This window comes from Silurus aristotelis, assembly GCF_946808225.1.
Source record: "Silurus aristotelis genome assembly, chromosome: 16".
NCBI classification, from domain to species: domain Eukaryota; kingdom Metazoa; phylum Chordata; class Actinopteri; order Siluriformes; family Siluridae; genus Silurus; species Silurus aristotelis.
Window position 1 is genome coordinate 690,510 of NC_139589.1, and position 26,519 is coordinate 717,028.

The 26,519-nt window shown below is 37.0% G+C and overlaps 3 protein-coding genes across 4 annotated transcripts; 2 read left to right on the forward strand and 1 right to left on the reverse strand.

Moving 5' to 3' along the window:
* The first annotated feature begins 4,449 nt into the window (after positions 1-4,449).
* Positions 4,450-8,054, forward strand: fundc2 (fun14 domain containing 2). 2 transcript variants are annotated; one of them, XM_083564473.1, is made up of 5 exons: positions 4,450-4,543; positions 6,004-6,148; positions 6,253-6,328; positions 6,883-7,011; positions 7,580-8,054. In XM_083564473.1, the coding sequence occupies exons 1-5, from the start codon at positions 4,525-4,527 to the stop codon at positions 7,655-7,657; spliced, it is 447 nt and encodes a 148-aa protein (XP_083420599.1). In that variant the 5' UTR covers positions 4,450-4,524; the 3' UTR covers positions 7,658-8,054. The 2 variants fall into 2 exon arrangements, with proteins under 2 accessions (XP_083420599.1, XP_083420598.1); XM_083564472.1 differs by having other exon boundaries at positions 4,510-4,561.
* A 4-nt stretch (positions 8,055-8,058) lies between these two features.
* Positions 8,059-11,220, reverse strand: cmc4 (C-x(9)-C motif containing 4 homolog). Its single transcript, XM_083564481.1, has 3 exons — positions 11,153-11,220; positions 9,992-10,102; positions 8,059-8,710 (listed from the first exon to the last, which is right to left on the reverse strand). The coding sequence occupies exons 2-3, from the start codon at positions 10,047-10,049 to the stop codon at positions 8,562-8,564; spliced, it is 207 nt and encodes a 68-aa protein (XP_083420607.1). The 5' UTR covers positions 10,050-10,102; positions 11,153-11,220; the 3' UTR covers positions 8,059-8,561.
* A 1,495-nt stretch (positions 11,221-12,715) lies between these two features.
* brcc3 (BRCA1/BRCA2-containing complex, subunit 3) lies at positions 12,716-17,812 on the forward strand. Its single transcript, XM_083564452.1, has 8 exons — positions 12,716-12,933; positions 13,072-13,191; positions 14,197-14,284; positions 14,628-14,716; positions 15,525-15,580; positions 15,952-16,083; positions 16,528-16,571; positions 17,502-17,812. The coding sequence occupies exons 1-8, from the start codon at positions 12,829-12,831 to the stop codon at positions 17,648-17,650; spliced, it is 783 nt and encodes a 260-aa protein (XP_083420578.1). The 5' UTR covers positions 12,716-12,828; the 3' UTR covers positions 17,651-17,812.
* Positions 17,813-26,519: the final 8,707 nt, after the last annotated feature.

Sequence of the window (26,519 nt, forward strand, 5' to 3'; positions counted from 1 at the left end):
GACACACAGGAGTATGAAATGTGATGTAATGTTCTCACACAGGGGAAATACTCTCAGAGAGAGAGAGAGAGAGAGAGAGAGAGAGAGAGAGAGAGAGAGAGAGAGAGAGAGTCTTGCAAACTAAAATATGTTCCTCTAAATTTAATGCCCAGACAACACACACACCCACACAAACACACACACACACACCACAGTAGTAATTTATGCTTTGTTCCCACCATGAATGGAAACTTTTTTGTGTGTTTTCTCGTTGTTGTTGTTGTTGTTGTTGTGAATTTTGTTTTGTTTTTCCAACTTTCACTTCATCATATTTCAGAAAATTTCTCCCGTGTGTGAATTACTGCAGCCTTTATTTCATTCACACAAGGTTTTGGTTTCTGACTGAATAAAAAAAATTCTGAAATCTACATGCATGTGAATGTTCTCATAAAGGAGAATGTAGGCATCTAAAAGATTAATCATTAAAAGAAATTTAAATAAATAATGTGTGTGTGTGTGTGTGTATCTTTTTTATTTATTTTTCAGTACATTTTTATTGCATTTTTATAAATTTTTCTCCAGATTAAATAAGCCTCAAACAATATATCAATTTATTATATTTATATATATAAATTATTTATCAAATATTTAAACAAAATTTTTTTTGTTTTAATTAATTAGTAGATAAGAAACCTTACTCCATAATCTTGCATTTATTATTATTATTATTATTATTATTATTATTATTATTATTATTATTATTATTATTATTATTATTATTTTAGATACATTAATATATAAAATGATAAAGAATTTAAATAAATTATAAACTTTTTTGGGTTTGTTAGAAATTTATATATTTAGTTTGTTATTAAATATGAAACCATTCAGTAAAATATTTGTTTTTTGTAGAAAATGTCAGAAATATTTACAGAAATTAAATAAGAAATGCAAAAGAGAAAAATGCAAAAAGAATTATTGATGTTACTCATTATATATATATATATATATATATATATATATATATATATATATATATATATATATATATATATATATATATATATAAAATATTTGTATTAAATATGCACACATATATCATTAGAATTTCCATAATCATTATCTTTGTATTATAATGATATTTAATTGATATATTTAAAAACAAATGTGTTAAAGATAAAACTGACCTTTTTGGAAAAAAATTCATGTAAATTGTGTACTAAAAATTATATTATTTACCAAAAAATCTGAAAATGATTAAACAAATAAATAATGTAAACACAAAGAAATTATAAATAAATAAAAAATAAAAAAATAAAAAAATAAACCAGGCTCAGGTTTTAGTACATTATGAATCTGCATGCTTTTTAAAGACTTATTTTCGCATTCTTTATTAACATGTATATAGTAGATGAATGAAGTGTGTAAGATGAGATGAGATGAGATGAGGTGAGGTGAGGTGGAGTAAAGAAGGGGGTGATGAGGTGGAGATTTGGGCTGAGTTATGTGTCGGGAGCTGAAGGAGGGACCGTCCCTTATGACTAACTCTTATAATTCCCAGGCAGGTGAAGGGAGAGACCCGGGGGAAATTCATCAACGCTCCATAAAACTGTGGCTCACAGCTCACACTCACACACTCGATGAGACACTCACCGGAGGAGCACACACACCAGAGGAGCAGGAAGGTCTACACAGAGAGCGAGAGAGAGAGAGAGAAAGAGAGAGAGAGAGAGAGAGAGAGAGAGAGAGAGAGAGAGAGAGAGAGAGACTTATACAATGACAACGTTTTCTTCTTCTTTAATCGAGGAAGTCGCTTGTCTTTTCTCTTTCGGATTCTTAGAACTCATGCTCGAGTAAAGCTTAGAGGAAGGATGTGGAGCAACAGGCAGTTTGCGCAAAAACGCCGCACGAGAACTTCTCTGGAAATGGGTATGGTCTGATGCGTGGGTTTTATTTCCCCTGAGTCTGCGAGTGCGCTTCTTCAGGAGATCTTCGAGACGTTGTGTTCTTGGTGACATTGGTGCGTGCTCTTTGTCTATATGATGGAGCTGCTGGAGAAAGAACCTCTCAGGAACGTTCAAGTTTGTAAGTTCTACTCTGAGGTTTGAAACGATGTAGAAATCGGAATCTTGATTTTTAATGATGGTGATGATGATGATGGCAACGTGAATGTTAGTATTTCCTAACATGTTAGTTTGAGAGCTCGAACCTGTATATTTAAAAGAGACACGGAAGTGTGGAGATGTTTCCAGTTTAGGTGAGTTCATTCATGTGTGTGTGTGTGTGTGTGTGTGTGTGTGTGAATGTTTTTTGGGAAATAACCTGTGTGTATATAAAACATAAAGGCCGGTATTCCCCTTAACAAACTCACAGGCAGTGAGCAGTTTCACAATTATTGGTGCTTGGTTTCGGATCCAGAGTGCAGAAGCTTCGACTGCAGCTCTGCTTTCTGCAGGGTCTACGATTCTGTTTATTTATTTAAAAAAAAAACTATATATATATATATATATATATATATATATATATATATATATATATATATATATATATATATATATATATATATATTCGCTTTCTGCAGTCTAAATACAAAAGAAATGTGTTGATCTTCATACATCCTACATTAAGTTAATAAATCATCTTAGTCCATGACCACGAGTTTAAATGTAACAAGTTCTTCAGTCTTTCAGGGGTTTTGAGGTGTATCTCTTCCTCCGTTTTTCAGAGAAACATCTGTCCATTTTTAAAGGGTGTGTTTCTCCGACCCGGTACTCAGTGTAGGGTCTGTGTGCGATCTAACTACAGCTACATCTGATTACTGGGTCAGGGATCACATCACACCTCACTCCTCCTACATCACACCTCCATCACTGGAACTACTCCTGTAAAATGCATGCTGTTGTTATGGGTTGTTTTCTATTAAACAATACAAAATAAAAACTCACTAATCAAAATCATGTTTTTAGTGCTTTCTGGTTTCTTCTTTTCTCCGTCAACTGACGACTTTAGATTTTACAGATGATGCATGTCTTCTTTTCTGCTGAGAAATCGAGGGACCATGTGTACAGGTGAAACACTGGCATTTTCTACCTTACAGCTTTATATACAAGCTCATAGTAAATGGTTTTAATAAAAAGGAGTGGGAAACATCTCAATAAGCTGTGATGGACTGTGTATAAGGGACTGTGATGTTCTTTACATTTACACAAACAAACAAAGCCAGATTCATCATCAGACTGGACCTACGACACAGGTGAAATGCAATGCTGAAGGATAATAGATGGATAGATTGGTAGACAGACAGACAGACAGACAGACAGACAGACAGACAGACAGACAGACAGACAGACAGACAGAGAGACAGACAGACAGACAGACAGACAGAGAGAGACAGATAGATAGATAGATAGATAGATAGATAGATAGATAGATAGATAGATAGATAGATAGATAGATAGATAGATAGATAGATAGATAGATAGATAGATAGATAGATAGATAATGCATATTAAAAGCCTGATCATAGCCCCATACCCATCCATGTTACAGATCAATTGGTTGTATTTATTTATCCTTTATATAATTTTATCTTGACATGAACCCACACTCAATCTAGTGCTCCTAAAAAATTCATAAATCAACCAAAATAATAAACACAAACACAGAAATCGAATCGCCTACACATCACAGAAATCCTCATCTTAGACTATATAACACTTGCAGTGATGGCAAAACTTTTCCAAAATCGTAGTGCAGACATGAGTTAAATCATGATGTAATGATAAAAGGCTGCACAAAAACACATTAGACGGAGGTTTAGTGATGGGTTTCTCTAACGGAATCTTCTGAGCGTGACACCAAAACTGCATTAAGTTTTAAACCTATAACAGCATTGTGCATAAACTAGATTCTAAGACTTATCATAATCTTTATCATAATGCCTGTTTTGTTGCTTTTGGTTTAAAGGTTTGTACAGCTGTACCTCATGTCATACCTTAGTCGTGATGACATCACCACAACGAGCGTCTGAATGCGTCAATGAAACAGAATTTAGAGCTGATTTCGGCTTCATCAGCTGCACCATGTCCTTGAGCAACCTTGAACCATGTCTCCCTATCAGACCTTCAACCTGAATCATGGTCTATTACAGGCCTCCATTTATAACACACTTATAGGCCCAGAGACAAATTATTATTTTTTAATATATACTTTTTGAATTAGCAAGGGTTTTATTTTGCTGTTACCATTCCAAAAACTGGATAAGAAAATAATAATAATAATAATAATGATTATTATTATTATTATTATTATTATCATTAATAACATTCTAATTATATTAATAATTACGCAATAAAAATAAACTCCAGACCTTTTTACAAGTTTCAGGTAACAATCATATTTATTGATAAAAGTCATCAAACATACGTAAGTGATATTCATTTATAAAAGCATGAGTTCAAAAACTTTTAAAATTAGGTGGTGGATAGGTCACGTGATTGCAAGGGTGTGCCCTGAATAAACGTCCGGGTAAGAAACACAAACAAAATGGCAGGGCAGAAGAAAGGTAAGGATTATGTTGCCGGTGTGTGTGTTTTTTTAAAGAAAAGCGTTTATTAAAAAAATAATTAATATAAAGCTGAATGTTTAAGCAGCATTCCGTTATCCGGTGTTACTTTTTTTGAATTGTTTTTCAGGGTAAATAAACAGGCTTGATGCTAGTCAGTTAGCACGATGTACGCTAGTAAACTGGAAGGACCAAATGACTTGCAAGGAGAAGCGTTTTTATTTATCCATATCTTTTTTTAAAAGGAAATAGGTAATTATTAATTTGTATTGGTTAAAAGAGAGAATGTTTCAGAATTATCCAGGGAGGTTTCAGAATTTTCTAAACCATTTTGTCAACTTTGGGGACCGAAAACAAAGCTGAAATGACGCAGGGTTCGAGGAAAAATCCTGTCTGAATGAATAACGAAAGATGACACAAAACAAACAAACAAAAAAAATAAACAAAAAACAGGGCAGCAGTGTCTCACAGTGAGTCTTTATACACCGACACCGGTTTAATAACATTCTGATGGAAAGGATAACTAATGCGTTCTGCGCATGCGCGGTTACTGATTTTTATATATAATAATAATAATAATAATAATCGTAAAATTATCTAAGTATAGTTTTCTAGAAAAATACAAAATATCATAATAATAACACGGAAAAATATGTAAGTCAGTTTTGTGATGGGAATTCCGATATCCTTCAGTGAGTCAAATCATTCGACTCTTCTCACAAACAGGAGCCGACTCCCAAACGGCTCGTTTCTGATTCTCTTTTTAAACAAGAGTTATTTGCCTAATTATGGTTATTTGCAATCCTTACTATACCTTCTGATTATACAGAAAAGCCCTTTTACATGCCATTTAATTGAAGCTATGTAAATAAGTTAACTCAAATGACAATATGTATATTCATTAAACATTTACAGCACTCAGTATCTCGGATATTAAATGTCTATCCATTATGTTACACTTAAAATAGATTAAAGAGAGCTATTAGTAAACTTAAACGTCTTAAGTACAAGAGTCGGCTCTTAAAATTAGAAGTGACTCTAAGAGTCGGCTCAATTGTGAACGACTCATCACTCGCTTTCTCATGTTCAAGGTCTTCTGAGGTCACAACTCTAACCTCAAGATCATAGAGCACATCATTAAACATGAGCAGGGAGAAAGGGTGTAAATCTGGTAAAATAAGATTTAAATGTAGAAGAATACAGTTGGAAAGATAGATAAATAAAGGTATACTTGTAAACATTATCGTTTTTTTGAAAAATGGGTTTCCTTTAGCCCTGTTCGGATTGTATTAGTTTCTCAGTAGTTTGTGTACCTCAGTACGACAGCGAGGAAATATTTCCTTCAATAAATTCTTTGAATGTGAATGGATTCTTGAAGTTTATATACACATACTTCAGACTGTATTTGTTATAAAATTAATGAATATGGTGATGCTGAATATGTTCTCGGTTTTAAACAGAGCCCGAGACCTTTGATGTTCTCGACTTGGCCGAACAGGTCAAGAAGCAAAGATGGTGGAACAAAATGTTCGGGAATAACTCGGGCCCAGCTGCCGAGAAATACTCGGTCGCAACGCAGCTGGCTATCGGTGGAGTGACCGGGTGGTGAGTAATACGATCTGTAATGGAGGACTGGGCATCTTCAAAGTGCCACAGTTATATTTATTATGATTACATGACTGCATTAAATCCACGTCTCCGTGTTTCAGGTGTGCAGGATACCTGTTTCAGAAAGTCGGAAAGGTTGCAGCGTCGGCTGTAGGAGGAGGCTTCTTGTTGCTTCAGGTAACTCGCTATCAAGTTCTAGGTGCACACGCATCATATTTATATAGCATGAAGCACCCGTAAAAGCTGAATGAATCTCCACATAATCTTCCCAGAAGAGTGGAGGGAATGAAAACATTGAGATCAGGGAGGGGCAGTGAATAAAAATTGCCGCCCCCAGCAGCGCTTCTTTTTACCTTTAAACCAATCAACATTCCCAGATGTCCAATTGTTAAATCTAAAGCATGATGCGGTAACCATGGATATATCCCAGTCCCTCGGATCAGCAGGGATCGAAACCGATCACACGGTTGAAGTTTTTGATTTCTTGATCTCCGGATTTAGAAACTGTCCAACACTGACAGATAAGGATGAATGGATGGATGGATAGATTGATAGATAGATCCAGGAAAAAAAATCTGTTATATGGTTGCAGTGGTCTGATGAGGCCAGGTTCATTTCCATCAGCCCACATCATCTCCTGGTCATCACTGATCCTGACTAAGCCCCTGAGATAATCATCTGATCCTGTGTAATGCTACAGGTCTAATCTCAGAACTTTTTTTTTTCTCCAGATTGCTAATCACACCGGGTACATTACAGTGGACTGGAAGCGAGTGGAGCACGACGTGAACAAGGCCAAGAAGCAGCTGAAGCTCAACACTGAGAGGCAGAGTAAAGAAGTGAAGACGAAAGTGGAAGAGGTAGCCGATGGGCATCGTTTGTTTGCTCGCTCGTACCAGGCAACACAGACTTCTTATCTTGAGGGGGAAAAGAATCTTTTGCTGAGCATTTCAGAAAAACACACAAAAAAAAGAATTAAAAGCAGATTATTTGTCAGTATTGTACAGTATTTGTATTATTTGTTGTCAATTTTAGTTGCTTTATTTAAATAATGTACTTTTTTTTTTTTTCTTTTCTATTTCATTAGCTTACTCTTTTTTTCTTAATTTATTTCATTTATTATTTCTGTCTTTTTAACTGTTTTATTAAAAATTTCATTTATCTTTTTTGCGTTGTTTATTTTTCACTCATTTGGTTGTTTTCTATTTAATTTTTATTAATACTTTTTTGTATAACTTTTTTTATTTTTACTTGCATTATTTATTTATTTTAGTCAGATTTTTTTCTATTTAATTGTCTTTTTTATTAAATTCTTTATTCATTCCTTTTTAATTAATAATTTTCAATCGTTCCTCTCTATATAATTCATTAATTTTCAGTCGTCCGTCCCTCCCTCCCTCCCTCCCTCCCTCCCTCTCTCTCGTACAGGTGCAGACGTTCGTGAAGAAGAACATCGTCCTCTCGGGAGGCTTCGTGGGAGGGTTCCTGCTCGGTCTGGCCTCGTAATGATTTTCTCGTCCATTTTAGCCGCTCACACAAAACTACGATGAACATCAGCATCGTGCTGAGACTAAAAACAGAACACTTTCTTTTCTTTAATGGTTTATTTATATATTGTAGGTGTTTATATTTTCTTCATCACTCGACCTGCCAGCGTTTAAATATTTGCACTGATTTGATGCCTTTTTTGTTTCGTTTTTTTTCCCTTGAATTATATTTCATGATACGAAAGATCATCCTACATGTTTATCCAAAGACTTCTGTGCATGCGAGAAGCAGAATTTGAGCACTGTGCGAAAAACCCATGAGCGTTACAGATTTAAAGTGTTTAGGGATTATTCCCGTAAAGAGATTAAAAATCTCCTTATTTTCATATCCATAAATAAATAGTTGATGTTCAACAGCTGTTCGTCTTTGAATTTCCTTTAATCAGCATCAAAGCCCATTTTTTTTTTTAGAACAGTACAAAGATGGTTCTTTGGAGCGATCAAACCTCCACACGTCCCTGTTTACACACGATACAGCTAAAAGTATGTGCACCCCTGATCAGACATGGTCCTGTTGAACGTCTCATTCCGGATTTATTCTGTTTTTGGAATGAGTTTCAACACGCAGTCTTTCCACTAGAGTAGAGCATTAGTGAGATCAGACACCGATGTCAGGATCTTCATGGAGGTTCAGGAGGTTAGGGTTCTGTGCAGGACAATAGATTTCTTCCAGTCCAACCTCCTGAAGCTCGCTTTGTGCACATGAGCAATTTTGTGCTGGAACACTAATGTTCTCTTAAGGGAAAGAAGTTAACCAGTTTGGAGAAGGACCACATTATGGGTGATCATCATGGGTGCACATACTTTTGGAGTTATGGTGTCTGGTAAAATTAAATATATATTCATTTCTGGTATAGAGCACATCATTTAGTTTGGTCTGCTTTCTCCTCTGTGGTTTTGTGATCGTGTTTAAATCCAGAGCAGCACACAGAGTTCTCTCCTGCATGAAGTTCACAACATCTTCTCATGGCCCGGATCACGTCTTCACACCGGCTTTCAATGTATCTGTTGGCTTTCAAAGAGAGAAAAGAGACCTTTTAAAATGCAATAAGACAGCGTTATAAATAATACCATGTACAGAGCAGCACGAGTCCAGAATACGAACGCAACGCGTTTAATTACGTGTTAATCGTTTTCCTCCCGTAAAAAACATTAACGCTGAATAGAGAATATTAAAAGAAGCGTGAAATGTTTATTTTGTACAGAGATATTCCAGAATTATATTGAATTTAATTTTTATTATCTTCTCTTTCGCATGCTCTTCTACAGTCACAAATTTAATACTAATCTAAACACTGTACATAAATGAAATAAATAATTATGTTTTAGAAACATTTCATATCGAATATATTAAATATTGATAATTTAGGATATGACGCACATCAGAATCAGGTTTATTGGAGAAGTGTGTTGACACACAAGGAATTTGGTTCCAGCTGTTGACGACACTTAAAAGTACAGACATAAAACTATACGAGACAATAACTAATAATATCATAATGATATTACATTTTTATGAATTTTCTATTTAAAATACCATTAGATCAGACAATAACTATTTATAGCAGTTACTTCAAATTTAAGTATATGACATTAATACATGCACATTAAAATATTATATACGTTAATATTATTATACATATAAATAATATACATTGTGTATTGATTATTAATACACCTCAACAGCTTTTCTCGGGATATACTACAAAGTTTAACCCGATTTAAAACTTTTTTTAACAGACCAAACACAGGAATAAAAATATACATTTAATTACAGATATGTACATATTAATAATCAATACACTATATATATAATTTAAATATATATATATATACATACAGTACAGACCAAAAGTTTGGACACACCTTCTCATCAAAAGAGTTTTCTTTCTTTTCATGACTATGAAAATTTTAGATTCACACTGAAGGCATCAAAACTATGAATTAACACGTGGAATTATATATGGAATTATATACATAACAAAAAATTTTACTGAAAATATGTCATATTGTAGGTTCTTCAAAGTAGCCATCAAGAGAATGCCAAGAGTGTGCAAAGCAGTAATCAAAGCAAAAGGTGGCTACTTTACAATATGACATTTTTCAGTTCACTTTTTTGTTATGTATATAATTCCACATGTTAATTCATAGTTTTGATGCCTTCAGTGTGAATCTACAATTTTCATAGTCATGAAAATAAAGAAAACTCTTTAGATGAGAAAGTAAGTCCAAACTTTTGGTCTGTACTGTATATATATATTAATTATCCTCTGAGACACGTAACGCGGTTTACCTTGTAAACACTTCTGTATGGCGCAGGCTGGCTTCTGACATGGATCCTTCTGCGGCATCTGCGTGGATCAGCGAGGAGACCTGAACACCTTCTTCACCTGCGGAAAGAAATCTACAGCGTGGGGCAATTACTAAAAAGTCCTACCATCACTATACACGTGCACTACCTTCTTCTTCTTCTTCTTCTTTCGGCTGCTCCCATTAGGGGTCGCCACAGCGGATCATCCGTCTCCATACCACCCTGTCCTCTATATCTGCCTCTTTTACACCAACTACCTGCATGTTTTCCCTCACCACATCCATGAACCTCCTCCTTGGCCTTCCTCTTTTCCTCCTACCTGGTGGCTCCATCTTCAGCATTTTTCTACCAATATAATTCATGTCCCTTCTCTGCACATGTCCAAACCATCTCAATCTCACCTCCCTCACCTTGTCACCAAAACGTCCTACATGCGCTGTCCCTCTAATAAACTCATTTCTAATCCTGTCCATCGTCGTCACTCCCAACGAACATCTCAACATCTTCAGCTCTGCTCCCTCCAGCTCCACCTCCTGTCTTTTACTTAATGCCACTGTCTCTAATCCATACAACATCTCAGGTCTCACCACAGTCTTATAAACTTTCCCTTTCATTCTTGCAGATACTCTTCTATCACAAATCACTCCTGCTATCACTCTTCTCCACCCACTCCACCCTGCCTGCACTCTTTTCTTTACTTCCCTAACACACACTCCATTACTTTACACTGTTGACCCCAGGTACCTGAACTCCTCCACCTTCTCCACCTCTTCTCCCTGCAACCGCATCACTCCACTGCCCTCCCTCTCATTCACACACATGTACTCTGGCGCATTTTAACCGCTTCTAGACATTACCTAGTGCACTACATAGTAAAGCCACGGCTCGTTTGTTTACCCGCAGCTTGGTGCACGTGTTATTATATTCCGGTCAGAAACAAACATTCGTTTAAGTTAAACAAAAATCAGGATTTATGGTTTTTTTTTTATCATAAATGTAGAGAAATTAGGATTGTTCTACTCTGGAAATCCATGATTTCCCATGTATTTTTTTTTTACTGACTCCAGACTAGGTTCACCGAGATCACATATACGTCTTGCATCGCGGTTTTATTTTTCGTGCTGAGTTTAACGGTGCACTTACCCTTGACATGCAGTAAATCCTGGTCTCTGCTCTGGTCTGCGCTCAACAGTATCTTTGAGATTCTCTGTTTACCTCCTTGAACAGATCCTCAGAAACACTATGACGTCTGCTCACGTGTCTACTGGGGGTGGGCGATACCAAAATAAATACAAATAAATAAAAGCATGCCCTTACATGTTTTCTGTATGTTTTCTGTACTTTCCTGTAGAAGAGAGCAATGTGGCACGATTTATGAGGTTTTACGATTTATTACTTGAAGTAACTGAATTTATAGACATTAAATTCCCACAAAATTATTATTATTATTATTATTTTTATTATTATTATTATTATTATTATTATTATTATTATTATTATTATTATTATTATTAGAGAACAACAAATGTTTTAAAACTTAGATTAGGTTGCAGGTCTTTTACAATAATTTCAGCAAGGATCCTTGTAATATCCATAGCTGTTGGGGAGTCACCTGGGTGAAATGGGAAAAGAATAAAGTCTGGTCCAGTTTAAAGCCTCAATACAGGAGTCTCTTTTAATGTTTTTAACTGAGTTTGTTGTTTAGTAAAATTGTTTTCACCTCCATATGTTAAATCTCTCTATCTCTCTGTATTCCCACACATTGTTATATTGTGTTTTTGTACAGTATTGATAGTTTCTATAATTGTGTCGTGATAGCGGTGGTATTAAGAGGTGGATTAAGTCTGGTACGTCCTCACTGAAGGCCCAGGTACCAAATGCACGGCCCACCACTGATCAGAATATAGTCTATATATATTCAATCTACTGAGTTAGCATTAACTAAACTAACTGAAGTTCTGATATGACTAAAATAATATATTTCACTGCTAAAGCTACCTGGATATTAATTTACTCTTAGAAAAGACTTGGCCAGTGTCTCACTGCCAGAGATTGTGATGGATTATCCTCCTCCTCGTTTGGGTTCTTTAGCAGTTCTCCTTTTAATGTGTTTCTCTAGACTGGTGGTGTTGCACAGTAGTGAATAATCTTCCTACACACACTGCAGTTTGCAACGTTCTCATTTATATATATATAGATAAAATAACTCCCATTTTTCTCCTCTTTCTTTCTGTCATCTCTCTGTCTAGCAGCATAAACAGTGTCTGCTTGTCAAGTGAAGACTGGAGAACTAAACAGTAGAAGGAATGGGTTTCAATGTTGAAATTGTTCTAGAGAGAAAATAAAATGTGACAAAATTTGGTTATGTAATTAGTAATTATTTATTGAAGATAACAGATTTTGTTGTATTGTGTAAATAAAAGTTTAAATGTTTACATCTTACATAGACGTATCTGATGTAGAGATATGGGGGAAATACCGCCCCCTAGTGGAGCAAGGGAGGGAGTGTTCTTAAAAGAATAAAGGAGTGTTCATGTCATGAGTTGGTCTGCTTGTCTTATTCGAGCATAGGAATATTATTTCAGAGCCATCCTAAAACAACAATAAACCCATTTCTTTTAAATAATTAAATGTTTCCTTTTCTCGGTTCGATCACATTCGTTTTAAGTCACGCGGACATTTACTTCAACTTGCACCTAGGTTGTGTTGTCCCCGGAACCTTTTGATTGTAACACACACCGGTAACGCAAATGCGGAAGTAGTGTATACAAGAAAACAAATCAGTTGAAAAGTCAGATTTGCTTGATTATAATTCTATAATGGCAGTAAACGGGGTGCATTTGGAGTCAGATGCCTTTCTAGTGTGTATGAATCACGCCTTGAGTACAGAGAAAGAAGAAGTCATGGGGCTGTGCATCGGAGAGGTGGAGTAGTGACATTGGTTTCCTGAATAATGTGTCGCATGATGGAGTCTCGATCTCCTTCATTCATCAGTGTCGATATCCGTGTGTGTTCAATAATAATAATGATCATGATCATAATAACAATCATCACCTCTGCAGGTGGATACGAATCGCATTGTCCACATCCATTCGGTTATTATTCTGCGGAGGTCCGACAAGAGGAAGGATCGAGTGGAGATTTCTCCTGAACAGCTTTCTGCAGCCTCCACTGAAGCTGAGATATCCTTTCACCACACACTCTTCATCCCTTTATTCAGGGCGACTTACAGTTATCTCAGTTATACAGCTGAGCAATTAGTGCTGGGATTTGAACTCATGACCTTCGGATCAAAGTCCAACATCTTAGTGGTGGAGGAAAAACACAAACCATGTACTTGAGTTAAAGTAGAAACACTCAGTAAAGTGTATATTTAAACTTTCACTTGAGTAAAAGTACTAAAGTTTTTGCCTCTTCAGTATCCTATGATTTTATTATAACTATAATAAATAACAAGTAAATAATAACAAGACTCGAATGTGACTCTCAGCACACTGATATATGAATCGAATGATATTAAAGACTCAAACACTGATTGATTTCTATTACAATTATCATGAACACAAAACCTTCTTTTCTACTACTTAAAAAAACAACACGTGTAAATGAGGTCACGTGTGTTGTGGCGAGTTCGAGTCTGGAGTTTCTTCATCATTTATTCTTCTAAATGTTCTGCTTAATTTCCAACTTTTTTTCGAGGTGTTTTGATAAAACATCGGAATTACACATTGCTGATACTTTTGACTGTAAATGTTATTTATAAAAAGTCCTGAAATATCTTAATAACCTCATCTTTTAATACGCATTTATACATTATTTCTAAGAAACGTGAATATTTTCGGCACTTTCAGGAGACCAAGAGCAAATAATTACCGGCAGAACTACAGAGACAAACTACCAAATTACTCATTTTGTTCCAGTTTGGAAACAGTGACGTTTGTGTTTTCAAAACAAAGTCCATCACAAACCTCATGATGCAGCTATGAGACCGATTTCGTTCTCCTTTTCTTAAACTATGACTAAAGATTTACCTGAAATGTGTTCATCCCGTCTGTATACTTCACGTGTCCTGCAGAACCCATTAGATTCATTCTGATCTTATTTGTAGGTACAGTGAGTGTAAGAATGTGAGGGATACGACATCCAAATAAAAAAGGAAAAGGTTTGATTTCTTAACCTCGGAGCACAGACAGGCTGAGATGACTGGGCGTCCTGTACGGGTGGTGGGATGGTACCACTCTCATCCTCACATCACCGTCTGGCCTTCACACGTCGGTCTGTGGAGCATGGGCTTTTTTTTTTAGAGATCTGCAGAAAACACACCCACACACACACACACACACACACACACACACACACACACACACACACACACACACACACACACACACACACTTATATACACATATTCCCACACACTTATATTCTCTCTCTCACACAAACACATTTATGCACTTTCTTTTTCTCACACACACACACTCTTCTTTTATCACACACTTTATACAATCGAGTATTTACAGTGTACTAATATAATGAGTGTACTTCACTAATTTAAGTATTTTATTTGTACGTGTTAATCAAGTTGAAAATTAAAGTTTAATTAACTGTGTGTGTGCAGATGTAAGGACTCAGGCCATGTACCAAATGATGGACCAGGGTTTTGTTGGACTCATCTTTTCTTGCTTCATAGAAGATAAGAACACAAAGGTAAGAGAAAAACAGGGAAAGACACGTGAGGGGTTCGGCCTGAAGCTCAGGTTCTGACAACTGAGTATACGATTATGTGCTTTCTTAACATCTTTTTCCACATTCAGTTCCATTTACTGTTATAATGAGCTCCACTCTTCTGGGAAGATGTTCAACTAGATTTTGAGGAGATTCGTTCAGCTACATGTGTGTTAATAAAGTCAGGAATTGATATAGGTGAGAAGGTGAGAAGGTCTGGGGTGCAGTCAGCATTCACACTCATCCTGAAGGTGTTCAATAGGGTTTAGAGCTCTAAAGCAGGAGATCTTCCACTTCAACCCATTGAAAATTGAAGGGAAGTGAAGGGAAAATTTCATGCTCCTGCATCCAAAGACGTCCGATACAATTGTGTGCCTCCAATTTTGTGTACGTTTTGAAAAGAACCACATGTATATGGAAAATTCAGGTGTCCCAGTACTTTTGATGATACAGTGTTATGTGTATTTTGTAAGGTATGTGGTAAAGAGTTCCAGCTTTATAATTAAGAATTACATACAATTAACATTATCAGTATCTGGCGTTATTTCTGGCTCTCTTTCGCCCCCTAGTGGAGTAACAGCTTTGAATACAGTAACGATGCACAATACAGTTTTTTTTATTTTTTTTTATTTAGGAACATTTTACTATGTGTGGGTGAAGCGATACTCGTGATTTAAGTGGAGTACAATAAAAAAAAATTCACAGGAATAGGAGATTGTATTTTTTATTAATTTTATATCCATTCTGATGGCAGATTTTGTTCATTGTACCGTTTGTGGTTCTCTTTCAGACGGGTCGAGTTCTGTACACATGCTTTCAGTCGGTTCAGGCCCAGAAAGGCTCGGAGTAAGTCATTAAATTTTTGCAGAAATCCTACTTCAGTTTATCACTAAATATTCGTATATCAATTAAAATTGTATAAATTTTTTTTTATTAATTTCTGACGTCTGGAAGTTTGTAAGATAAACTGAAAAATCATAAATAAATACATCAAATAAACATTATTTGGAAATGGTCTGTTTAGCATCCTTAGCTTTGCTTAGCTCTTTAGCCTACACAGTATATACTCATTTACATTAAGGTGCCTTTATCCAAAGCATCTTTTAGTTATTTTATTTATACACTGAGCGGATGAGCATTGAGTTGGAGGAGTAATAATACTGTGTAATATTATATATTACTGTATAATAAATCCTTTTCCTCCGTGTTACTCCGAGGTACGAGAGAATTGAGATTCCGATCCACGTGGTTCCTCACGAGGCCATCGGCAAAGTGTGCCTGGAGTCTGCAGTGGAACTTCCCCGAATTCTCTGTCAGGAGGAACAGGACACCTACAGGAGGATTCACAGGTGGAATAAACTCTTCTTAGGTCTTTCCATTAAAGAGGAAAAATAATGCACCGTATGTTTCCTGAAATCCACAGAAGAGTTTATTAAGTAGATTTATTTAAATATTAATGAGCTCCGGATGCAGTGCAGTGAGGGAATATAGAGGATGGAATAAAATAAATAAACTGATGTGCTCCGGAGGTTAAATCAGAAAACACAACATTATACTTTAAATCTCATTTGTGTAATGTTCCTGTGGAGATCTGTCCTCTCCAGGAAGGTCTAATCCAAGGTCACATGGTAATTAAACACTGCTCATTATAATGATTCGATTTCTGCTCATGAAATGTGTACCATTGAGAAATAAACTAAATCTCTCTCTCTCTCTCTCTCTCTCTCTCTCTCTCTCTCTCTCTCTCTCTCTCTCTCTCTCTCTCTCTCTCTCTCTCTCTCTCTCTCTCATAGCTTAACACATTTGGATCCAATCACAAAGATACACAATGGATCAGGTACATCACTTTACCCTCATCTCTGTGCTTTACATACCCTGTTATTATTATTAGCATTGTAGTTTTGGTCGTTAAATGGGGTAGGTGTTGATGTTAGCGGAGGTACTAGTAGTTGTATTGGTTGTAGCATAATATAGTATTAATTAACTAGTATTAGTAGTAGCTGTAGTTTTAGGAGTTATTAGAAGTAGTTCTTACATTACTAGTCTTTGTAGTAGTTGCTATAAATTAGAGTTGGAGTCAGTGTTGGAGTTGGAGTCAGTGTTGGAGTTGGAGTCAGTGTTGGAGTTGGAGTCAGTGTTGGAGTTGGAGTCAGTGTTGGAGTTGGAGTCAGTGTTGGAGTTGGAGTTGGAGTCAGTGTTGGAGTTGGAGTTGGAGTCAGTGTTGGAGTTGGAGTTGGTGTCAGTGTTGGAGTTGGAGTTGGTGTCAGTGTTGGAGTTGGAGTTGGAGTTGGAGTCAGTGTTGGAGTTGGTGTCAGTGTTGGAGTTGGAGTCAGTGTTGGAGTTGGAGTCAGTGTTGGAGTTGGAGTCAGTGTTGGAGTTGGAGTCAGTGTTGGAGTTGGAGTCAGTGTTGTTAAAGTTGTAGTCAGTTTTGGAGTTGGAGTCAGTGTTGGAGTTGGAGTCAGTGTTGTTAAAGTTGTAGTTGTAGTCAGTTTTGGAGTTGGAGTCAGTGTTGGAGTTGGAGTCAGTGTTGGAGTTGGAGTCAGTGTTGTTAAAGTTGTAGTTGGAGTTATAATTAGAGTTGGTGATGTTGGAATTGGAGTTAGAGTTGTTGGAGTTATTGTTGGTGTTGGAGTTGTAGTTCGAGGTGTAGTTGTAGATGTAGTGTAAATAAAGGTTAGTGTTTGAATCTCTTTCAGGGTTTTCTAAGTTATTTACACATTTTTATATGTATACATTGTGTGTGTGTGTGTGTGTGTGTGTGTGTTAGTATTCACCAAAAACCTGTGCAGTCAGATGTCAGCAGTTAGCGGGCCGCTGTTGCAGTGGCTGGAGGACCGACTGGAGCAGAACAAAAAGAGCATCATGGAGCTGCAGAAGGAGAAAGAGAGACTGACACAAGAGCTGGATTCAATGTGAACATCATCACCATCATACCTTACACTATTCCTGTTGTCAGTGTTTGTAACCACGTATACACAGGTGGCACAATTTCTGCTTGTCTTTTTTTCACGTGCCGGATGTGACAGAAATGTAAATAGAGAAAATAGTAAAACAGATAATAAATATGTTTATATTCAACGTTTCTGTGCATCTTCTACATGATATCCTTTACATTTTGTATTCATATTTTTATGAATGAAATATAATCGCAGTACTGTTTGTGTTTCTCACCAGTGATGAAGTACACAAAGCATGTATTTGAGTTAAAGTAGATCCAGTAAAGTAAAAGTGTCTCTCTAAACTTTCACTTGAGTAAAAGTACTAAAGTTTTTGCCTTCAAATGTACTTAAGTATCCAAAGTACTGATTTATAATAATTATAATGTATTATGATTTATATCACAAACCTCTTTGCTTAAATGACTTTGCTGAGGCAAGTTAGAGTCAGGGGTTTCTTCATTATTTATTCCTCTCTAAATATTTAAATAAACCTTTATGACATCACCTCATGTAAATGTAATGAAATCCACAAGTGCTGGTTTAGCTAGTGTATCAGACTAGACTAGTTAGGTTGTAGTTGTTTTGTTTGCAAACTACACACTTTATAATATAATATAATTTTATACTATAAATTGTTATGCAGCTAAAAGAAATGTTTCTCTGTGCATAAAAGCAAAGCAGGCAACAGCATAACCTACGTTTACTTTCCTCATCCTGAGATGAGTGATGGAGCTGCACACACACCTTTACCTTCTGCACGTTTCCCCAAGTCCAGTCAAGTTTATTTCTATTGCGCTTTTCACAACAGACATTGTCTCAAAGCAGCTTTATAGAAATCAACAGTCAAGGTGAATGGTGTGTGTTTATCCCTGATGGAGACTGTGGTGAAGGAAAAACTCCCTAAGAGGTTATGAGGAAGAAACCTTGAGAGGAACCAGACTCAAAAGGAAAACCCATCATTATTTGGGTGACATCAAGAGTGAGATCATAAATCTTTAAACACTACAGAACACTGGAGAGTGAGAACTAAACCACTACTACTTTTTTCTGAATTGTCTCCTGAGGGTTTAGACCTTTTTTTGTCATCCATAATTATAATTTGGATTCAGTTTACGTTACTGGCGTGACGTCACCCAACCCCCCACCTCTCCTTTCTGAGTGTATGAGTGAGGGAACTTCTCCGGGTGGTGGGTGCAACACTCTCCGTGCCGCATAACCGGGAAGATGCCGCTCTGTGCGTTTGCACACGTCTCCTAAATCCGCCACTGCCAAGAGCCAATCAGAAGACAGCATGCGCTCGAGCCTGATTGGTGACTCGCTGTGTGTTTCACCAATTACGTTTTTATACGTAATAATAATAATAATAATAAAAAGAAATGACTGAATTGGCAAAATGTAGTTGAGTAAAAAGTCAAATATTTCAATTTGGAATGTAGTGAAGTTAAAGTCAAAGTTTCCCCAAATGGAAATACGTAAGTAATACTAGAGAATTGTTTTTATGGAGTTTATGTTGAAATAATTACATTTATGAATAAAAATATAATTATTAATTATAAAATGAAGTAAAATGTTAATACAATACAGTACTCTCAGTAATCTCAGTTTGCAAACCAGGAGAAGGTGGGAGTGGAGGACGCTATCATCCACACATCACCGATTCATCTCTCACCTGGTCAGTGCCAGCAGGGCTGTGAGAATTACATTTCTGGACTTCTCTGTTGCTTTCAACACCATCCAGCTGTTGCTCTTCAGAGATAAACTGACAGAGATGGGAGTGAGCATGGTGGCATGGATAACAGACTACCTGACAGGCAGACTTCAGTACGTGCGACTGGGGGACTGCAGGTCTGACAAGGTAGTCAGCAGTACAGGAGCGTCACAAGTGACTGAGCTCTCTCTGGTCCTGTCCACCCTGTACACATTAGACTTTCAATACAACTAGAGTCCTGCAACGTGAAAAAAAGTACACTGCTATTGTCGGCTGTATCAGGAGGGGACAGGAGGAGGAGTACAGAAAACTGATCCACCTCAACACCACAAAGACCAGGGAGATGATGGTGGACTTCCAAATGCCCAGGTCTCAACCTAAACCTGTGACTATCAACGGTGACTGTGTGGAGATTGTGAAGACCTACAACTACCTGGGAGTGCATCTGGATGATAGAACGAACGCTCTGTGCAGGAGAGAGCAGAGCCAGCTGTAATTCCTCAGTAGGCTGGCGTCCTTCAAAAAGCTGCTGCAGATCAGACTGTCAAGTGCCCTGTTCTATGCAGCGGTGTTCTGGGGAGGCAGCATCAAGAAGAAGGAAGCCTCAAGTGTGGACAAGCTGGTAAGGAAAGCGGGCTCTGTTGGAGGTTTTGAACTGGACAGCGTGACATCAATGGCAGAGAGACGGGTGCTGAGCAGGTTCCTGTCAATCATGGACAATCCACTGCATCCACTGCACAGCATTGTCTCCAGGCAGAGGAGCAGCTTCAGTGAAAGGTTGCTGTCATTACCCTGCTCCACTGACAGACGAGGAAGTCGTATCGCGTAACCACGGCGATAAACGGAGGGTTACTGTATTTATACAGTACTAGTCAATATTCCCATTAGTGCTACTACAACTACTGTACAAATCCATATTATGGCAATATCTTTAAGTGCAGTCTCCAAAACCATCAAACGCTATGATGAAACAGGCTCTCATGGGGACCATCCAGGAAAGGAAGGCCAAGAGCTACCTCTGCTGCAGAGGATACATTTATTAGAATTACCAGCCTTAGATTTACATATATGCTACTCAGAGTTCAAATGGTAGATATATTTCAACATCCACTGCTCAGAGGAGACTGTGAGAGGAGTCTGACTTTCAACGTCAAATTGCAGCAAATAAACTATTAATTCAGAGGAACCACAAGCAGAAGATACTTCATTAAACCCTAAATTAAACCCTAAATAAATGTAAATTCAATGTAGCTCATGATTATACACACTGAAGCGAATCCATTACGACTCTGTAGTTTGAAAAACATCTCAAATTTATTTGTTTCATTAAAAATATTTACAGAGAAACCTCAGAAGGGCTTTGATACGCTCTAAACACACAAACGGTGTTCGTTCGAAACTGATCTGTTTTTATCTGACTTTATAGAAAATGTTCCAAAAACAATCCAGAAGGATTTATTTATTAAATCTAAACACGTGTTCTTATGGTTTATTTTTATTCGAATTGGTTGTCATGCTCTATTTGTTCCACAAGGGGGCAGAAAAGTCAAGTTGACAAAGAGTAAATGACTTCACAAGTAAAAAAAGAAAATATACAGTATTTTTCACATTTTTCACCAGAAGATCAGTTTTGATTGCAGGAGCCTGTCACACCTGTAAAAACCTGACACTTTTATGGGTAAAAGAAAACAAAATTAAAAGATTCGACGATTACGGCTGAAGAGAAAATCGCAATGTGATAAAGAATCACGGAAGAAGAAACTTGGATTTATTCCAGTATGTATATGTTTATATATAAAAACACAAAAATGTATATGATTTGTTTTAGACCTTTACTGTCACTGCATCACCTTGTTTGCTGATTCATACATGCTGGGCGAGTGGACAGGCTAATATTGTGAAGGCCATGCTCCTGAGCATATGAGGAGAGAAAAAGAGAGGGAGGGAGAGGACAGATCTCCTCCTCCTTCACGTCAAATTTCTGTTTATTACCCTTGGCACGTAGCACCTTATATTGAGTGCAAAGGAGAACCGACTCCAACGTACATTCCTCTATAAATCTGAGAGATTGCGAGTGCTCGCTCATGATTATCTCATAAACTTGGTGTATGGAGACTTTCCACTTCATTAGAAACACATCTACACCTTTTCATCCACACAATTTTTAGCCTGCATCAAACATCGGAATCAAGAGAATTCCTGCGATCTCAGTTATTTGCTGCGACTGTTTTAAACACTGTAAAGTTCAAACAGAACGAAAAACGACTGAGTGAGTGGAACTTCTGCAGGAGGTTGATGAGAGAGTGCAGAAGAACGACCAGAAGGCATTCCCAATCAAATCACCATGCTTTACAACTGTTGTGAAGATCACATCATGTTAATGAAGAACAGGAATCTGAGGCTGCACCAAACAACTACCGAAGATAGTTGAAGGTGTATATACACTGTACGACCAAACGTTCGTGGTCACCTGACCACTCGAGATCGCTATAACATCTTGGACGTCATATGTGTCTAAAAAATTCAGGACGAAAAACAAACGATGTAAACACTGCCCCCTATTGGAGAAATAATAATAACAACAACAACAACAACAACAACAACAATAATAATAATAATAATAATAATAATAATAATAATAATAATAATAACATGTTTCAAGGTTTATGGTGCAGGAAAATAAAATAAAAGAGATAGAATTTGTTCTCTTATCTCCATCTTCCCTCAGAGGTGATCTCTGGCCTCACTTTCATGACCGTTTGTACTTTTTTTTCCTTTCTACTCCACCCAACAGTGTTTCTGTGGATTGTTAAGTGGAGGGAAGTCGAGCAGACGTGAAGACGAGGTCGCTGCAGATGTCAGAACACAGCATTTATTTCTAAAGGGATGTAGTACACAACAACGGAACCCATGACCTTAAAAGTTTAGCAGAAGTTTAGAAAGTGGACGACGAGGCAGAATTTTAATATTTGCATTGCTTTTTTTTTTTTGCAAGTGACTCGAGTGCTCGAGGATTTGATTTATGAGCTCATACATCAAGTTATATTTTATTTTTACAAATGCCACTTTTACATTATCCCTCCCAATGCACGCTTTTTTTAAATTTATTTTTTATCCGGTTCCAGAAACATCCATCGTTTCCAACTTTCCAAAGCCACTCCATCAAAGACAGCGGCATCCAGCCCTCTCCTCCCTCTCTCCCTCAGTCATCCTCCCTCTATCCATCTCTTACTACCTCCCTCCCTCCATCCCTCCCTCCATCCCTCCCTCCATCCCTCCCTCCATTCATCCCAGGAGTGTTTACAGCTTTGATTAAACTCTGAGATTTATTCGCTCTATTCCAAGCAGAAGCCAAGCCCCCCCCCCCCCCCCCCCCACACACACACACACCCTTTATTCACTCAAATCCATTTAATAGCATCTGCTGCTGTTGCAAATCAAAGAATCTGTGAATGTGAAAAAAGATTAATACAGCACATCCGGGTGCAGGCGGCATGTTGGAGCTGCGTATTTTTTTTCTTTGCGTAGGTGAGACGGGTGGAGTGAATGAGGTGGAATGTGAGAATTCATTGCGATGGACTCTGGGATGAGTAATGGCAACATAACTAGCAGCTCCTGCGGCTCCTCTGGCGGAGAAGGTCACTCAACCTGTATGGTGTAAACATTGATTTCCCATCTCCTTCATCCTCCTAAATCAGCTTCCTGGCTAAAGAAGAGAAAGTTATCACGAGGTTGGGGATTGATATTTATATGCAGGCTTTCAAACAGCTTTGGGTGTCTTTCTTTCTCAGGCATCTCATAGTCGACATGTTTTTCTCCTCAATGAACGAGTCTTCATAACAGCTGTGAGGTTTTTTGTGCACAAACAAAGACTTCATGAGGAAGAAACCTTAAGAAGAACTCAAAAGGGAACCTCATCCTCATCATCAGCACCAGATGTCCATTCATTGCAGATCCATCATTGTTGAAGTGTTTAGTGATGGACAAACTGATGCAAACTGTGGTCCTGAGCACATTGTAGCAGACTGGTGATAATAATTACAGTTCAATCTATCGTCAAAGTTCTGGAGTTGCTCAGTAACCTTATAGATCTTTAGGCTGTAGATGTTGATAATTAGGCTGTTGGAGTGAACTCCTGGTGCTGTTTTTCATTTCTATTTCTCATTTCAATGTTTTCTTCTCCAGTTCATCAAATTGTATCTTGAGCCGTTTATCAAACTCCCCGTATTCACTAGAGGTGGCCAAAGTCCACACATCCTTCACTCAGTAGAAGTGCAGATGCTGATGTTTTAAAAGACTCTGGTTAAAGCTGAAGTTCTGACTGCACTTTTACTCAAGTCTTTTTTTACTCAAATGAAAGTAAAGAAGTTTGTGCTCCCACATGTTCTTCAGTAAAAACTAGTGATTATTACTACCTGTTTTAGTGTCACGCTGGTAACTGAACCTCATGTCATATTGATATATCAATATAAAACTAATAAAAAATGTTGTTACCTAATGAATGTATCCAGACTGAAGATCCACCATGTAGAACACAAGCAGAGAAAAGATGAGGATAATGATGATCAGGAAAGTCTCTGTTCTCAGTCATGTTTCCATCACTGACTCCCTCTGTCTCATCCACGTTTACCCCAGATTTCTTACTGTGGTGTGAGAGAGACAGGAAATGATGCACCAGTGGATAAAAAAAAAAAAGCGCAATGACAGGAAGCAGGTTGATGAGCTGAAAACGGTGCAGCGAGAAGAAAATATTGATGATGTCACCAAACAGATTAAAACTAAAGTAAAGAGTCTGTTTTGAAAACGTAAGAAGTAGAAAGTACAGATATTTGTGTAAAAATGTAGAGTGAAAGTAAAAAGTTAAGTAAAAATACTGACACCAGAAAAATCAAATTAAATACAGAAACAAAGTATTTGTACTTCATTACTTCCCTCATCTCATATTCACCATAGAAGTTCCACCACACGCAAAACTCATAAAAATGTATATTGTTACCAAAAAGAGTAAAATTTTCATCATGAGTTTGTCTGTCTGTCTGTCTGTCTGTCTGTCTGTCTGTCTGTCTGTCTGTCTGTCTGTCTGTCTGTCTGTCTGTCTGTCTGTGTTTTCTCATCATGTTCAGATAAAGTCTAGCCCCAGTATTCTTGTCTGATTGAGCTGAACATCTTCAAGCCCTTGACCTTCAGACATCTGAAGGATTATCTGCTTTTACTAAACCACATTGTTCATATACAACAACAGAATCACACACATTTTCATAATACAGCAAAGCAGACACGCCGCCTGGACGAGAACTTGTGATTGTTCTTACTTTCTCACTGAACTTTTTCTTGTGTTTTTGCCTGTGATGTGATGGACAGCTTCATCCTTTATCCATGGGACTGAGCTAATCGCATTAGTACTGATCTTTTTTTTGTTTGTGTGTGAATCCTACAGCGTCATCACAACAGAAGATCTCAAATTGAGTTCTTAAAATGAAGCGTTTCCAGATGCAGAACGAAGCTGCGCTTGCACAAAAAAATGTGATTTATCAACAAACAGTGCTGAGGAAAAGATCTAATCGTATAAGCTGCACAAATCCAATTATACCAGATTGTCAAAAAAAGGCAACCAGATAAAGAAAAAAGACTGGGCAGCCTGGGCATCAGCAGTGGGTGGGGTGACTTCCTGCTGGCACAGGAAATGGGTATCACATTGACTTTATTGCACAAGGAAGTGACAAGGAAATGCTTGTCAGTAGAAAAGGAAGCCTGTAGTCATTTTATTAGCTTTTCTATTATTCTTATATACATATAAACATGACCATGCTTGGAGTTACTATATTTTTATTATTATTATTATTATTATTTTTTTTTTATATATATATTATCTCATGATATATGAGTTCATACACAAACTCCTAGCAATATGCTGCAATGATAATAAAAAAATATTTATACAACAAAAAATTAATTTTATACAAATTTTATTTTTGTTATAAAATTTTTAATAACCAAAATGTATATTTTAATCTATTCATTTTTATGATACATTTTAAAAATGTGATTATTAAATATAATTTTTATATAATTATAATTTTATATATATATATATATATATATATAAACCAATTTATTCATAAATACATTTCCCATTTCTTCTTTTGCATTGTACACTTTTTGTTCTTTTTTTTGGAAACTTCAATACACAAAAACATTAATATTGTCCTTAAATACATAATGAATCATTTTACATATATATCATTTTGGCAGAAGCCCTTTTTCAGAGCAACTTACAAATGAGCAGTTTAGGGTTAAGGGTCTTACTCAAGGGTCCAGCAGTGGCACCCTGGTGGTACTGGGATTTGAACTCATTTCTAAGGTCCAATGCTTTACCCTCCAAGCTACCATCTCTATTTGTGCCAGTCCACACTATCCAGAACCACTTCTCCAATTGTCAACAATATTCAAATACATTTGTAAACTATAATGAGAATTATGATTCATTTGCCTGATTTAAAACCTGTTGTGGAAACATTAAAACCCCAACATAGACAATCGCCTCATAATGATGATCATCAAAAACGCCATAAAGCTCTGGATGCATATACCCCCCCCCCCCCCATGTCACCACCGGCCGAAGGAAGCGGCACTGCCTCATTAAAAAAGAATATTAGAGTGACCGGGGAAGAGGATTGTCTATTCTCGGGTTCAGTGGTTCATTTGATAGAGGCTTTACCAACCAAATAAATAAAAGATGTCTTGCTGTATCAGGCGCTTTCCAACAAATTAAACGCAATCTAGTGGAACGGAGGGTTCAGAGTCGAGCGTCTGCTCCTGCTGAGTACGAGCGGCGACTAACGCACGACACGAGCCCTTCTGCCAGCACTATTACACCTTTTACAAAAGGAATACATGTGAACGGAATCACTGAAGGCTTATTAAACCCAGTAGGATCCACTTCAGTGTTCCTTTAATTGATCCGGATTATCTTTTTTATGTTTGGTTAACAGTGCGATATCGCTTTAAGGTCATCGATGTGTTGTTTGGTTGTTGATGGCTGTGAACGTGGAACTCATTCTCCTTTCAGGATTAGCTGTAATATATATATATATATTAGTAGGCAGGATAGAAATAGGGGACATGTGATGTGATGTGG